The 15,976-nt window shown below is 38.1% G+C and overlaps 3 protein-coding genes across 5 annotated transcripts in view; 2 read left to right on the top strand and 1 right to left on the bottom strand.

Annotated features, from left to right (window-relative positions):
* LOC149068618 (protocadherin Fat 3-like) overlaps nt 1-3,914 on the top strand; it is a 181,316-nt gene extending 177,402 nt beyond the window's left edge. For 2 of the 3 annotated variants that reach the window (XM_089250408.1, XM_089250406.1), the window contains exons 65-66: nt 407-589; nt 2,587-3,914. In XM_089250408.1, coding sequence (XP_089106534.1) covers nt 407-589; nt 2,587-2,662 — 259 coding nt within the window. In that variant the 3' untranslated portion in view covers nt 2,663-3,914. Of the gene's footprint in view, nt 1-406; nt 594-2,586 lie in introns of all 3 variants that reach the window. The other variant, XM_089250409.1, reaches the window with a different exon arrangement.
* Nucleotides 3,915-4,737: 823 nt separating this feature from the next.
* On the bottom strand, nt 4,738-6,495 carry LOC149068617 (uncharacterized). Its single transcript, XM_089251163.1, has 2 exons — nt 6,181-6,495; nt 4,738-6,003 (listed from the first exon to the last, which is right to left on the bottom strand). The coding sequence occupies exons 1-2, from the start codon at nt 6,493-6,495 to the stop codon at nt 4,738-4,740; spliced, it is 1,581 nt and encodes a 526-aa protein (XP_089107289.1).
* A 5,945-nt stretch (nt 6,496-12,440) lies between these two features.
* LOC149068613 (tubulin alpha chain, testis-specific-like) overlaps nt 12,441-15,976 on the top strand; it is an 80,730-nt gene continuing 77,194 nt past the window's right edge. The window contains exon 1 of the mRNA XM_089250379.1: nt 12,441-12,559. The gene's annotated coding sequence lies outside the window, so the exon portion shown is untranslated. The remainder of the gene's footprint in view (nt 12,560-15,976) is intronic.

Below are 15,976 nucleotides of genomic sequence, written 5' to 3'. Positions count from 1 at the left end.
TTTTCATTTATAGATAGAAAGATAAGTCTTTTAATCCAAGAGTGGATCCGGGAGGGGGGGGGGGCGATGAGGGCAATTGCTCTCAAATTTTTCTGTCCTAGAAAATACGAGATGATTCAAAGAACTCACAAAATTCACTCCTCCCAACACATCATCCTACATTTGAGCCTGTTTTAATAAGGCATAAAACTGGAGCAATATTGCATCAAGTGAAATTTCAGATCTCATGGAGGAAAAATCAGTTTAATTTATCATAACTATTGGAATCTCGTGATAAGATAACTACATTCTTACCAATTTACACAACTGAAATAACATGTAATATGCATTTTTAGTGGATTTTTTTTCCTCTTTACATTATGCAAAAAAATGAATAGTCATACATAAATTATCATTTCTGATTCAGGCCTGAATACAGTGATAGTCTAGGTGATAATCAATCTATGAAGAGGAATAACAGGAGATCGAGACAACAAGTACCTCCTGATGGTGCCTCATCACTAAATCCTTCGCATTCGAGTCCGAAATTCGAAAGGTTCAACAAAAATGAGAACCAGTGGTATGACATGAAAGACGGAAACGACTCTATGTAAGTAAGTTGATTTTAAGATTGTTGTCTTGCAGAGCTAACGTATATTTAGATATCGGACAGGATATAGACCACAGTAGCCAGTTAGAGAATTTCTTCTCTATGTCTTAGTTCTGTTTAGTAATTAGGCAACTTTCTCTTAATTTATTACTCTCACCCTGGTCAAAGGAATTATTAGGCACATGGCTACTGAACTTCCTTTAAGCTTCTGCAAGAGCAAATTGACACAAGTAGAATCATTTCAATGCAGAAATGAATAAAAAAAATGTATCTCAAAATAGTAAGTCTGAAAAGAACAAAGTTATTTGAATGATTATTTAAGAGTTAGTTCAGTTTTCCCTTCATGTTTACTGCAATAAATAACAAAACACTACAGTTTGCAATAGAAGAACAATTAATAGACGGTAGAAGTTGGTTATAACAACAGCTCACAATTGAAAAGAAAAGTTAAGGTTATAACAGACTTTTCGATCTTCTTGTTATAAGCAGTACGTACAGTCTGCCTAGCTTAAACTGATTTAGTTGGCCGAATCTGGCTGATAATATTCTACTGGGCAGGGAACAATTAGTATTGCAGTTTCAGACGCTGTAGTTTAGATTTTATATTAAAAATATATAATTTTCAAATTTCAGACAATAATTTCAAATAATTATGAAAAAATAAATACTATATATATAATTATCATATTTTCCAAGCAAAATTATATCAGAACAGAATGAATTAAATATCAGATTTTAAGTTTAGTATTCGTAATAACATACCAATATAAACGCCAAATGCAGCTAGAATATATACTGTGATATAATAAGAGGTAAAGAATTCGAAAAGCAAATTAGTCCGATGCTGAGAGAGAAAATCAACAGAAATAAAATATCAAATTGAAATTAAAATTATCATGTTATATTTATTTTCTCTAAGTTTTCAAAAGTGTTGGTGATTTTTTGTTTTGTTTTTTGTCTAATCATGGCAATGTCGATGATGCATTTTTGGCTTTCAGCACGAAACCATTGCAAAAGAAATTAATCGACACTTGCCAGAGAATTAGATTCTCTCTTTCGTTATCTTATCAAAGTTCCTTTCTTCCACAAATCTTCAATTTCTTCCACATTTTTTGTAATGATTGATACCCGAGATTGAGAAATTCCATTCTCTTTAGCAATTTCAGTTTGAGTTTGTTTTATTATTATTATTGCATTCAAAACTTTCAATCTGTTTCACAAACAGAAATTTTTTTCTTTTCACATAATTTTTTCTAATTTTTAGACTTTGCATGAAGCCATGGCGTTTGTGCAGGTTTTTTCTTTTGTTAGAAAAGTTAACGTCCTCTATGGGCTGAACAAAGAACAAAAATAAAATGAATCAATTAAATGTTCTGAAGATGACTTTAACATTACAGGGCACCAAAATTCTAGATTTTTCGTAAATTTTAACTGTTGACACATTTTATTTAATTTCTCAATGTTTCAATCATTAAAAATATGTATATAGTGATTGATGTGTATTTAAAGTTAATGTGTGAATTCCAATATTCAATTAAGCAAGGAAAAGTTTTAGAAATTGTCATGTTATTGTCTCTATGGGAGAAATTTCGGTTTCAGAGGATTTTATCAGTAATTGGTGGTATCAGATTATCTTTTACCCAATTAAGCTGGGCGAACTGTGTGTGTGTGTGTGTATCTTCAACATTAGCTCTTTGACACTCACTTGTAATAGTGAGATTCTCATTATAAACCCTACTTGTTACATCAGACTTTCTGGAATTGTGATAGGTAAACAATATCATCCTGTACTGTATTGACCCTAATAGTGGCATTGCTGAGATATCTAGCCTCCTTAAAAGCCTCTTATTTTAGCATTGAGAAGCACAGATACTTTGTAAAATTAATTTCTCAATTTCCCTTGTGCCCCTTATATGCACCTATTGAAAATCGAGTATTAATTTTACATTTAAAAAAAAACTTTTCTCTACATATGTAACATCTCTTTCTATTTCTAGGATATCTGGATATTCCAGAGGATCTGGTTTTACGAGCTGGTCTTCCAGGAGGAATAACCCTATCACAGAGCTTTAACTCAAAGATATGCCGTGCAACGATATGTATATGTATAAACAAAAGAAAATCTAGTTATTTGACCTTCCATGTATAATTCAATTCGAGAAGAAAGGATATCGGAACTTTTTTATGCAAAAATTGCCAATCATTGTGATTCGCTTGGAAAACGAGAAAAAAAAAATGAAGGAACTTCTAGTGCCAACCATAATTTTGATTGGTTTGTACAACAGGACTCAGAAGCGTATCAGCGTCGACAAAAACAAAATGTGATTGTTTAGTGCTATTATGAACATATAGTATATGTGTGTGCATAAAAAAAAGCGTGAATGCTCAAAAAAAATTATAGTTTATATCAGACGATAGGTGATACTGTATATGTGTTGTAATTTTGTAAATGTACTGTACTTAACGCCGAAGACTATTTTAAACTGTTCGTATTTTCAAATGATTCTATAAAAACACTGCCTATAGATAATAATATATACAATTAATTTTTACAATTTCAAAAAAGGGAAATTCATTTCTTTGATCACTCAATACACACATTTTTATGTAAATAAATTTCTTAACAAAATAGGAAATTCATTAATTGCATTTGTATTAAATAGTGTCTTTGAAATCAACAAATTTGCTTGTTCTCTCTCAGGTCTTTGTTTTTTAAATATTGTAACGATGCATTCCATATTTTCGTTCGTTTTGTATTTTTATATTATACATATTATACTCTCTTCACATATTATAAATCTTTTTTTACACCCTTATGTCATTGACAATTATGAATATACAGTAAAAATCCTGATTACACAGTTTCATTTTTATAATTCCATTTTTATCTCGACGGATACGCCAAAATTTTGAGGCTATGAATTGATTTGAATTGAGGCTATGGCCGTGCTATATTATTTATCGCATACATTTTTGAGATATGTTCATTAAGAATGCTAGAAGTGAAATTCTGAGAAAAAAAGCATATTTTTAATAGCTAAATATTGAATTGCGATATCAATGATCAGGTTTTTACTGTACTCATACATGTTGTCTTGAATGTAATTTCTATGAATAATCAGTTTTTAATAATCAAAGCCATTTTTTTACCAAAAATAGTAAATGATCTGATCTGACGTATTCATTGGATGCGGATAGAATTACCAAATGAGGCTAGATCTCATTATCAATTTTTTTTCTGAGTGAAAACGTTATATTTGTAAATAATTTTTTCCCCTTTCCCAGACTTTACTAATGAAAATAAATAGTTTTGTTAATGTTTTTATTCATGTTGTTCTCTTTATTGTGTATTCTTGGGATATGAAATCTCATTTCATTGTCTCTGAGATGATCAGGCCCGTGACTATGCTGGGACAACTAGGGCACTGGAACTGGAGAACTGGAGAAACCGCGAGACACCCAGGCTCTGTCGCAAGAAGCAACGCAAGCACTTTGCCCCCCCCCCCCCCCGAGGGGGGGGAACAGGGCATCTCCGGTAAAACCAAAATTTATTGATTCGTCAAAGATTACATATAGTGAAAGGAAATCAAAAATGATGTAAATCGAAGAATCAAATTAATCAAGTTAAAGTAAAGTGCAACGGGCACGGATAATAACTAGTCATGGAAAGTTGTATAAAAATCGTATCGCAAAAGGCGCAATCAGAAATTTGAGTGATCAAGGATTGAATCAAATGACAAGAAGGGCAGAGCATCTCATTGCACTCCGGCAGTTCAATACAGTCAGTCTAATTTCTCCGAGACGTCATTAATTAGGTTTGGGATTCATCCTGCTCCTCGCTCGCAAACAGTGCCACCAGCGCACTGTCAGGGTGAAGACGCGGCGATCTCCTTACCGGCGCTGGTACCGGAGTTGCAGGAGCTGGAGGAGACGGATCCCTTATCTTCTCGGGATGTTCCTCAAGGAATTTCACCATTTTTCTTATCTTTTCCTTTGATTCTTCTCGACGTAGTATGCCAAGCATCCATGGTGTGTGTAAATGGGCAGCCGGCGAACAGAAGTGAAAGGGCATCGTTTCTGGACAGCATGTGGCGTAGTGCAGGGGCGTGCCAGGCTCAAGGCAAGAGCATTTATCGCTGGCAATCACTTTAAAGCGATGTAAGGTTGCCGGGGAAAGGCCCATGACCGGTGACAAATAAGATGAGCTCTCGTGACCAGCCCCTGCTCCTAGTATCTACTTTCTTTATAACTTCGTGAGTTGATCTTCCTGACGCCTCCGGCATATCCCAATGCAATTGCCAATTTGCTATCATGTCCCTCCAGAGGAGTGATTTTGCGTGAGAAGCTGGGTATAAGAGTTCGTCGTAAAAGACTCCGGTATTGGTCGCTTCTTTGGCCGCCGCATCCGCAAGCTCGTTTCCCCACTGGCCGTTGTGGGCTTTTACCCAGGAGATGCGTATTGATGGGTGAGATACAAGTATACTCTTTATCTTTCTCGTCATTGCGTTTTCAGAGAGCGGGTTTAGAATGGCCTGGGGACTTGAACGGCTATCCGATCTTATTACAGTCTGCCTCCTGTTTGTAGCTGCATCCAGAGCTGCTGTAAATATAGCGAGCATCTCAGCTTGATATACTGAATTATTTTCTTTTAGTTTAGCAGCCCATTTACGCACGATCTCCGTTCCCACGGTTTTTATACAGGCAGCTCCTGTACCTGATTCCAGTTTAGAGCCATCCGTGTAATATACGACGGATTTCTCCTCAGGTGTATCATCCTCCGAAGATTCTAGGAATACTTGATTGGCCTGCAGAGATTCTGCAGGATGCGAGGTCCAGCCTATAGTTTTTTGCTCGAAGGCGTCCGGGACTAATGTTTCCTGTAACAATGGACATGGCTTGTGAAGCTTTAGAAGACGTCTGACTCGTGCCAGGAATTCTATCTTGAGAGATAATGGCGGGAGCCCCAAGAAATCGAGCCGTCTGAACATCTGGACCTTGGGAGAATGCCATATTGAAGCTCCATAAGCTATCATAGGCTCAACCACTGTCAAGTAGAGGGATCTCCTCAGAGCCCGTGTCAGTCCCCACTGTGGTCCAGCCATCAGGCGCATCTTCTGAAGAACACGTGACGCCTTTCTCTTCTGTTCTTTGATGTGATCGTCCCAGCTAAGTTGCTTATCGATAAAAACGCCTAAATAACATAGCACGTCCGTTTTCTTGATGGTTTTCCCTTGGAACCAGATGGTGGGAGGTCTTTTCTTTGATATCCACAAGAATTTTGTCTTAGCGATAGAGAGAGTGAGCTTATGCATGTGCAGCCAATTTGACACTGTTCTAAGGGCTTCTTCTGCTAGATCACCTGATCCCTTGACAGTAGGGGCAGATGCAATTACCAAAAGGTCATCAGCATAAGCCTGAACTTTGACGTTTGAGGGCCAATTAATTTTCAATAACTCATCCAGAACAAGATTTCATAACAAGGGGCCGGAACATGAGCCCTGAGGTGCACCCTTTTGAAGCTCTTTCACAGCTTTTCCCGCATCCGTGACCAACACCGCTCGACGGTGGTACAAAAGATCCGATAAAATTACCTTGAGCTGTTGTGGTATGGGCGCTATTGCTAGACGGCGGAAGAGGTTAAGACGCAAAGAAATCGAGGTAATGACGTAGCCATCATATCCCTGGATATAGAAGGGGCGTTCGATAACCTCAGATATTCTATACGAGTATCTGAGGTTATCGAACGCCCCTTCTATATCCAGGGATATGATGGCTACGTCATTACCTCGATTTCTTTGCGTCTTAACCTCTTCCATCATGTCTGCAAGCGCCATTTCTGCTGAACGACCTTGTCGGAATCCGTACTGGTTGGCATGCCAGAATCCTTGCCTCTCCGTGTAAAACATGACTCGTTGTACCAAAATTTTCTCCAGTACCTTCCCGAAGCCAGAGAGTAAAGAGATAGGGCGGTAAGCTTTATGGGTCTCCTGAACGTCTTCCTTTCTTCAATAAAAGGAGTAGCTTACCTTCTTTGAAATGATTTGGAAAACATCCCAGTTGCAGGCACTTATTGTATAGGGAATGTAAAAGATCTGGAAATGCTTTATTTATCGCCTTGACCATCCTGTTGTTCACCCGGTCTAGACCCGGGGCTTTCCGCATATTAAGCTGGTCAACGATTCTTACTATCTCTTGCTTAGATATTGCTCTCATATTCAAATCCGGCTCGAAGTACATACTAGAGCTCATATAAGGAGGACCATAGTTATCGGAGTCAACATCGGGGTAAATGTCATTAAGGTGTCTTTCCCCCGCCTGCAAAATTGTTTCGTCACCAAATTGGCTCATAGTCAGCTGCGGCTTCGTTTTGCGGGACATAGAAGCACGATATACGGTACCAAATTCAGAGGCTGTTTTTTCACATAGTGCACGCCAGGCAGATAATTTTGTTTTACGAATCTCTTTACGGTACTGAGCCTGATATTTATTAAATGTCATGCGCAGGCGAATTTTGTCCTCCTGATCTTTTGCTCGTATATATCGTCTTTTCAGAGCTCTGAGCTTCTTGCGTGACACTTCCAGTTCAGTTGTCCACCATGTGCTTTTGGATTTAACTGGCATCTGCGATCCGTTGCTCCCAGGAAGCAACGACCTATTACCTGCCTCTTCTATTACTTGATGCACAGTGTTTGTAATATGCTGAAGTTGATCATACGTTCGGCACTCACGAATCTGCCTTATCAGGACTGGTGTAGTTGCCGCTGTGATGGTCGAGTGGTTATAGTGACGGACTCGCGATGCGAGGATCCGGGTTCGAACCCCACAGTGGTGGTCGGCTGAAGTTGGTTTTCTGTGGTTCCCAACTTCAAGGCGCGAATGCGAGCCGATCTCCCCGTTAAAAAGTCTCGCCACAGAGAGCAACAGGCCTACAACGTTACAAATATTCAATCATTACACCTCACTCACAATTTGAAGTATAGATGGCAGCACTGCAATTTCATACACAACACTAGCTACTCACTCACTTCGTTCCAGACTCTGTCACGAAGCTGGGCTGGAAGAGATCTCGGCAACGGGATAAGTCCGGTGGCAGAGACCCTGGCGTTCATTCATTCATTGGAGATGATAGTTAATAGAATCTGATATTAATGAATCCTTTCTTCATGCACAATGTTCCCATAAATTTTCAAATAGCAATTTACATATTTGAATGTGGTTTATATAATAATATGTATGAAAAAAGAAATTCTCACCAAGGGAGTTTTTTTTTAGTACAGAAAAAATCTGTTCAAATTTTTGTTAATACAGGGCGCTGCATGAAAGCAAATCACTGGCAATATGCAAATCAGAGTGCTATAAACTTTTTGGTGTTTGATTAGCAGCTCATTTCTGAACTTTCCTCTTACTGGCGCTTACGTAAGGTTTTCATTGTGATGTTCAACTACGAATCGCCGGCTGGAGCTTTCGATGTAGGTCCCTGCATCACCCCTACAAAAGAAGTGGGTCTAGCACTAATTATTTTGGGAGGCCCAAAATAATTCTCATCAGATGTGTTTCTATTTTTGTTTTTCCTACTACAAAGTCATATCAGAGAGGGCCCGTGAAGAGTCTCACCTGGGATTTCTCCAAAGATCTCAGCCTAGAGCACTACTGCGGGATGTGGGAGGGGGGGGGGGTAATGGGTCTCCGTGCCCTGCCAGGTTGAACTCACCGTTGGGACTCACGAGGTTGGAGCCCTGTCAGCCTATTGGGAGGCATATTCACAAATCGAGAGCTGTGATTATTACCATCACCAGAAGAAAAGCAATTGCACAAGAACTCTGACATATGGCTTTAACTTAAATAATCATGATGCTAATCATTGAAACATAGGATGTTCATCTAAGTTGTCGGTGAATATCTTCTGAGTAGGAAATCAAGCATCTATTCTCAATGGTTTAAATAAGCAGCACTATGAGTGGCCCTCTAGCAGTGCTCTAGCACGGGGACCGGGACAAATCTATTTTTTTACACTATAAATTCACTATAGAGGAGGCCTCCACCAAAGATCTCGGTCTTGTGGGGGGGGGGGCTAGTTCCTGGATGTAGGAGGACATGATGAGCACCGAGATGCTCGCGGGGAAAGAGAAAATTTTATTCCAACGCGTGAAATGTGCCCTTTAACTTTTTTTTCCGGATGGGGCGCATCCTTTGATTTCATCTGCTCAGACCTGTTTCTTTACTCACAGAATTTTGATATCTGTGCGGAATGATAAAACAAGACATGCTGTCTTATACAATATAGGGAATTTTCTCTGCGCAACAAAAAAAAAAATATCTGTGCAAATGGAAACATTTTCAGACTCTAAATGCCCATATTTTGTAACAGAAGTTGATAAAGACAAGATACGGTATAAAGGTATTTACTTCCGATATTTTCATTTTTTACTGAAATATTTGAAAATATTTTTAATTTTTGATCGTCTTGGGGAAGGTACGCCCCTCCCCCCCCCCCCATGTTCTCTCTTGCGCACGCATCTAGACACAAACGTATGAACTCAAGGCAGCCACTTCGCTAGAATATTTCGCTGCAACGTATAATTAAAAAGGTAGGAAAACTTATCTTTGTGCTACCACGCGTGTATAGGCAACATAACGCGGGGAATTACGATTTTAAAAACTAGGAAATGAGGGGAACGATTCTTTTATTTTCAACAAGTAAATTTTGTCTTTTGATTCAGAATAAATATATTAATTTTCATGTTTTTTCATAAGAGTGAGCGAAAGCACATTTGCGACACTTGATTGAGTAAGAGTTTTCTTCAGATAATTTTTAGTGAATTTTATGTAGTTTTAATGCGTTATACGATATATATGTGCTAAACTCGATTATTTCTTCGAAAGTGCAGAATTTTTTCCAAAACCCTTGGGAAAAAATGTAAGCAGGTGCGCCCAATATATGGGAGCACCCTCTTGCTTCAAAGAAGAGTTATTAAATTCATTTGATGTATTTACTCTGATCAGGACGTTTTTATTTAGGAAATTCTCTCGCGACATCTGAAATCATCATTGATAACCCCCCTCCCATCCAAGGTGGCCGTGACCAACACTCTGGGACTCACTGTATGAAGCTAATAGTGGTGAAGAAAGAAACTTTTCACATATACAGTGGAACTTCGGTTAAAGAGTTAAATTCGTTCGGCTAACGCGTGCTCGTTATCCGAATAGATCGTGATTCGAATCAAACTTCCCAATAAGAAATAATACAAACTCGGATTATTCGTTCCACAATTATTTATTCTCATAAAAATGACTAATAAAAAAACGGCATTCATTCAATAATTAAACACAATAATAATAATATATAATAGAGCAAAATATACATAATATAAATAACGCCATTAATAAACACACACGCACACACACAATACGATAATATTTACAAACATTATTGACTAGTAATTTGCACTAAACGACGAGAGAGAGGGGGACTATTGCTTTTAAGGACATACTTTAGAGATAGACAGGACAGATTTTCAGAATCCTTGTTGTTTGCAAACTTTTTTTTTGCATGGCTTTCAAAAAGAGCCTTATGCAATGACACTTGATTTGCCTCCTTTTTATGATTTCTGGGAAATGGGAAATTGCAGTGTTCTCGTTGGACAGATTCATTCCTCGCACACTGCTACACTGCTACAGCTTCATTTGGGTGGTTCTTTTCTACAGAGTTTTGTGCAGACTCCCACATTCTGCACATCTCTCTAATCTCATTTTATGTGAGGGCATCTCCTTACTCTTCCTCAGATGAGATACCTTCCATAAACTCTTGCTGGTGCGTGAAAAATAGATCCATCACTTCATCTATCGTCAACTCCTAGACATTTTTCACCACTAGTTCTTGAATGCCATTCTCACGCACCCCCAAGTCTATGGTCTTCCCCAATCAAATAATCTCATGAGCTAGCTCCCTCAAAAAAATCACCGTTCAATAATTCAAATCAGCCCACAGTTTTATCCAAGCAGAATTTGGAAAAAATTCAAGTGTACTTACGCGCGGCTACAATGCTACATCTAGTTTCGTATCGTAACTATTCCCACTCGCACGTGTGTTAATTTTCCGAGTGAGGCACGCTTACCGCAGACTTTAAGGGAGAATATTATAATTCCATAACAAGCGTGTGGGCGGAAGCAAAAAATCATCAGCTCAGTTGTAATAACGTGAAAATGCCTGTGAACATTGCGCATTTCTGCTCATAATGCGAATCATCGCTCGTTAACCGAGTCAAAATTTTTGCTCGTTATGAGAATTGCTCATTAACCGAACCGTTCGAAAACCGAAGTTCCACTGCAGTCGTATCTTAGGGCGGCAAAATATTATTCGCCTCAGACGGTAGAATTTCCAGGGCCGGACTGAGCCCAGGCAGTGGCGACATTGAAAATAGCGTCCTCTACGTCAGTGGTTTCAACCTTTTCGAGCCCGCGGCCCGGTTTCATTCAGTATTGTGAGTCGAAGGCCCAGTCAAATACATGACCAACGGGAAATTAATAAGGAAAAATGAAACGCTAATCACTCGCGGCCCGGTTTGAATGAGGTCAGGGACCAGTACTGGGCCGCGGCCCAGCGGTTGAGAAACACTGCTCTACGTTGTATCTCTTCCAAAATTCTTCGACAGTCATAGCATGATCAGATGAAAGTAAGGCTTTCTTTGGACATAATAGTTCACAGGCAATGCATTCGTATTTAAATTTTTGGATATTCACTTTTTTAGGCCTACATATAAGCGGCGAAATCGAAACACAGCTTAAAAATACAGAACAGTAGCACTATCGCAACGTTATGCCGAAAAAGTTGATCAGGGCACTATGAAACGAAATATTCATTCGAACACACCGACTAATCCGTCACGACCAAAGCCGCTTGAAAGTTAAAGCGGCTCCAGAGAAAGTTAAAGACTCTTAATGCAGCTTTGGTCACGACTGAGACCAGTATGTAACACAATAGCAACTGGCTGGTTTGCGGCACCAGATCAAGCTCAGCTCCTCCGCCAACGACGATTAGTCACTTCCGCCATCATACAGTACAGTCATTTCCAGCTTTATACAGTATTGTGTAAAAGTAATCCGTAGACAATTTTTAAGATGTTTGTTGATACTCACGTATTTTTTTAGACGATGACGGATAACAGAAACTGACAATTAATATAATAATAATAAACGAGTGACGAAGTTTCACTGTATCGTAAAATAATTTATGAGTTGGAAAGATAATTTTGTTCGTTGATTTGAAGAACAAAAAGAGGGAAGTTGACTTCGTTGAAAATACGTGAAAAACCCGGGACATTTTTGCAAAAAAAGTCGGGACAGCCAGAAAAATAGAAAAAAACCGGGACTGTCCCGGTAGATATGGGACGTATGGTCACCCCACTTGGAGATTATACATATTTTCGAATAACACTGCTCCCTAGAAGTCTGGCAGCTGGAGAAGTGTCCAGAAAATGCCCCCCCCCCTCATAATTCAGTATAGTCCGTTATAACGATTGCAGCTTATAACGAGAATCTAGATATTAAGAGTAATTCGCAAGTGATTGTCAAAGGAATGTTGAAGATACAAAGCATATCCGCTTATAGCGAGTTATTACGAAATGAAAATCAGAACACATTCGCTATAACAGCAATGGAAATTCTCGAAAAGCATGTTTTCTTTCCCCCTTTCTTTAAAAATTATAGATAAAATGAACTGGAAAGAGTGGCATTTTTTTTTTCAAATCCCTTCACTTTGTTCATAGGTGTTTAGAAACGGGCACGTCAGTACCTGTCCATAGATAAGATCCCATGGTGTATCTTATCTATATAGAAGCTGGTAAAACACATCATTTTTCTCTTGGTGTGTTGGTTGGAAAGGCGGGACAAAAACTCTGGTTTTGAGATCGTTTTGTTATTCCTTCGAAAACTACTTCTCCTTTCTTGGAATTTTCTAAAACTGGACACAGGGTAAATATAGGTCTTACTAACTTTCTCTGCTTTAAATGTTAATGGAAATTTTTATAGTGCAATGAATACTTCAGTTGCAGAAAATGCTGCATTCCGCAAAGTGCAAAATTTTGTTACACAATCAACACATTGTGTATACATAAAATCACGAACAGATAACTCTAGGTGCATATTTCAACAAAAGTAGTAAAAAATAAAATGGAAAAGAGAGAAAGGTAAATTCATCTAGTTTGCGTTTTTTTCTCCCGTATTTATTTGTTTCTACAATGCAGAGAAAAAAAAATCGTTTATAACGAGGAATCAGTTAAAACGACAACTTTTCCTCTGATTGTGAACTGTCGTTTTTACGGATTTTTCTGTAATTCACAGAATTGCTCAGTTTCAAATGCTAAATGTTTTCATTTTGTTTGAGTTGCTATTGAAAATAAAGAAAATGGAAGGAAATTGAATGGTATTAATCAATTTTATCATCAACTTATTCTATTGTTCGTGATGTTTGGACCAAAAAGTCAATTGTAGTAACGGGGAAATGAAATGTTATCTTGAATAGATTTCTCTTCAATACGCCCCCACCCGTCAGCTACAATCTTGCGCAGCAACATTGGTTATCTCTGGTTTTTCCTGATAACCTGGCAGATCCGAAAAAAGTAAACGACACTTATCTCAAACTACAAGTTAAAGTTCTGGTTTTTAACGTCCATGTTAAACCGAATAACCGTAAGCAGGTTGGTGTTCTCTCTAAAAAAAATTGGATTTCGAAATGGAGGAACGAGTTTTTTCTCAGTGTGATGAATGGGAAGCATTCTGTTTGAAAATAAGTTTAGTGAACAATAACAGTAGTACAGCGGGCATACTGAAAGGATTTCCATTCACCTCTAGACGTACAGCCGTGATTCGAAAATCCAAATATCCAAACGATAAGGCCTCTTTGCTGGAAACTCTCAAGAAACAAACAATGGCTCAATGGTCCCATTTTGACCGTGAAGATTTCTTAAAATTCCTCAACGGACAAGAAGCTTTGCTATACAGCTGTGTGTGTTCGAGAAACAGCTCGATGTTGGTGTCACCTTTTTATACAGAAGGAATTCAATATAACGACTCTAATGTGATCAGTTTGTGTAATAAGTTCCCGAGTGTTCCGGTAGTTCTTTGCAAGTTGAAGAATAATAATTCAAGGATAAGTGCCTTGGTTGGGAAAATTATTTTATGCAAAAATTGGATCGAGGCAAATTTCGACAAGACAGTCATATACCCAGGAAAAGACGGTACAATCGAGCCACGGGTTAATTATTTTTGGTATTCTTCGGGATATGGGCACGTAAGTTTCAAGAATTCGATATTGCCTCAACATATTTCTTATTTTCCCACCATACTAAGCATGCCATCATCGTCAAGAACTATTGATGCGATACTGCCGGATAACACGCAGGGTTTCTGTGTTTCAGCGATTGACGAGCCACTCGGATTGCATCACAAATCACCGTCTGCAACCGTCGTGAAACGAGAAATCGAGGAGACAGTGACCTCACAAAGTTCTTCCAGAAAGAGTGAAACGTATACCGACCGAGAGCAAAGTATGAGTCCTGTTTTTACCTTCGGTTGTACAACCGGTCTATCCAAGACATCGTTCGTCGTGAAACAGGAGCTCGGTTGCAGTGGTTCCGTTCCCAGTGAGTTACCTAAACGTGTTCTTGAGAAACCGAAAATTGAACGCCAAAGCCTCACAGGGGAAGCTCAAAATGCTGTCCCAAACACTAGAACTAAAGCGAAGGTAAGAACAGGAGGTCCTGAGCTAACAACAGACGAGACCAAAGTAGAAATCAAAGAAAAGAAACTCGAGGCAAAGAAACAAGTACTGCTGAAAGAGAGAAAGAAAGTGCGAACTCTTCAATCCGAATACACGAAAAATTTGCAGAGTGCGAGAAAAAAAATCCAAATTGTGAAAAAAGACATCGCGCTACTGAAAGCCGACATCGGGCTAAAGAAGGCTGAAATGAAGAGGAAGATGATTGTGAAAGAAAAGATAAAGCTGGAGCAAAAGCATTGTGGATGTCGACAACTCTTCATCAATTAACAGTACGTTGAAGTTTTCAATGAATAGATTTTATTTCAGCTTTTTCTGGAAATCATTAATATCGGAATGAAGAAAATAATCGTGCTCATCTGTCTTTCTTTAGACCAGTATTTGCTCAAAGTGGACGATATTTAGGGTTCTAACGACGTTCTTAAACTCTAACAAATGACGATTGATTGCCAAGTATTTCAGTTTTCAGTGAAAGAAAATAAATTTTGAATCGTTAGTAACAGCTTGAAAAATTCCACTTAACTTCCCCTATCACTGTATGCTGCTGTATACCTTTACGATATACAGTACCAAGTCACCTCATTTTCATTCATTATTGAAATCATGGATTAAAATTATCTTTCAAACTCATAAATTGTAGTATGACATTTACAACTACAAATGAGTATGTATCCTGTTATAAATTTTGTCGTGTTGAACGTTTTATTTCGTAGAATTCATTTCAAGTAACCTCAATTTGCAGTAGTGTTTCATTTTCCGTCGTTGGTAATTTTTCATTGATTGCAGCAGCAGTAGTTGGCAACTTTGCTTACATTTGACATCATCTCTGACGGTTATCGGCAGTATTCCGTATTTTCCCGTATTTGGGGAATCCCAATAGCCAGTATTTTTCTCGAGAAATAAGTTAAACTTAATCACTACCTGGGTTTTAAGGTCTCAAAAAAACACTGCAAAACTTTGTTTACACTGTTTAGTGGTTGCATCTTATGATCTTGATGGAATTTTGCTGCGGTAAGTGTAGTCATTGTTCGTACTGTGGATGATAATTAATCTGATCAAATCAGTTTATTAAATACTGGTTGTTTTATTAGTGAAATGTTTAATATTTGCGGGGTTACTTAGAGACAATACATTATATTCGTTATAGGAACCCATAGTTATTTAGATGCCACGGACATGTAAGAAAATGTTAGGCTCCAGGCCCTATAGAAATTATACAGAAGATCAGATTAACTTTTTACTTGAATCGCTAAATGTAAAAAGGGGTCATGTCTCATTTTTTTCAAGTTTTCAGGAGACGGGGGAAAACATATTTTCTCCAACAGCTCGATTTTAGTAAAAAATTTAATTGTAGTGTCTCTGGAATACAATTAATGAAGCATTAATGAATACGTTTAATTTTTTACCATAAAACGACGCATTGACGTGTCTATTACACGAATCAATCAAAACATAAAAATTGAAAAAGATTTGCATTGTAAAAGAATAATTACCTGTATTTACATTTGTGATAAAAACATATTTCACATACAGTATTTATAGGGACAAAGAAAAAAGTTCTTTATTATTTCCAGACGGAAACATACGCTTCCAAAGGCTCATCAAAGTGATAG

Source organism: Pholcus phalangioides, unplaced genomic scaffold, assembly GCF_987345545.1.
Source record: "Pholcus phalangioides strain wild (caught in Gottingen) unplaced genomic scaffold, Ppha-v1.0 ptg000024l_1, whole genome shotgun sequence".
Taxonomy (NCBI): domain Eukaryota; kingdom Metazoa; phylum Arthropoda; class Arachnida; order Araneae; family Pholcidae; genus Pholcus; species Pholcus phalangioides.
Note: the sequence above shows the minus strand (reverse complement) of the source record. Positions and strands in the feature narration are given on the sequence as shown.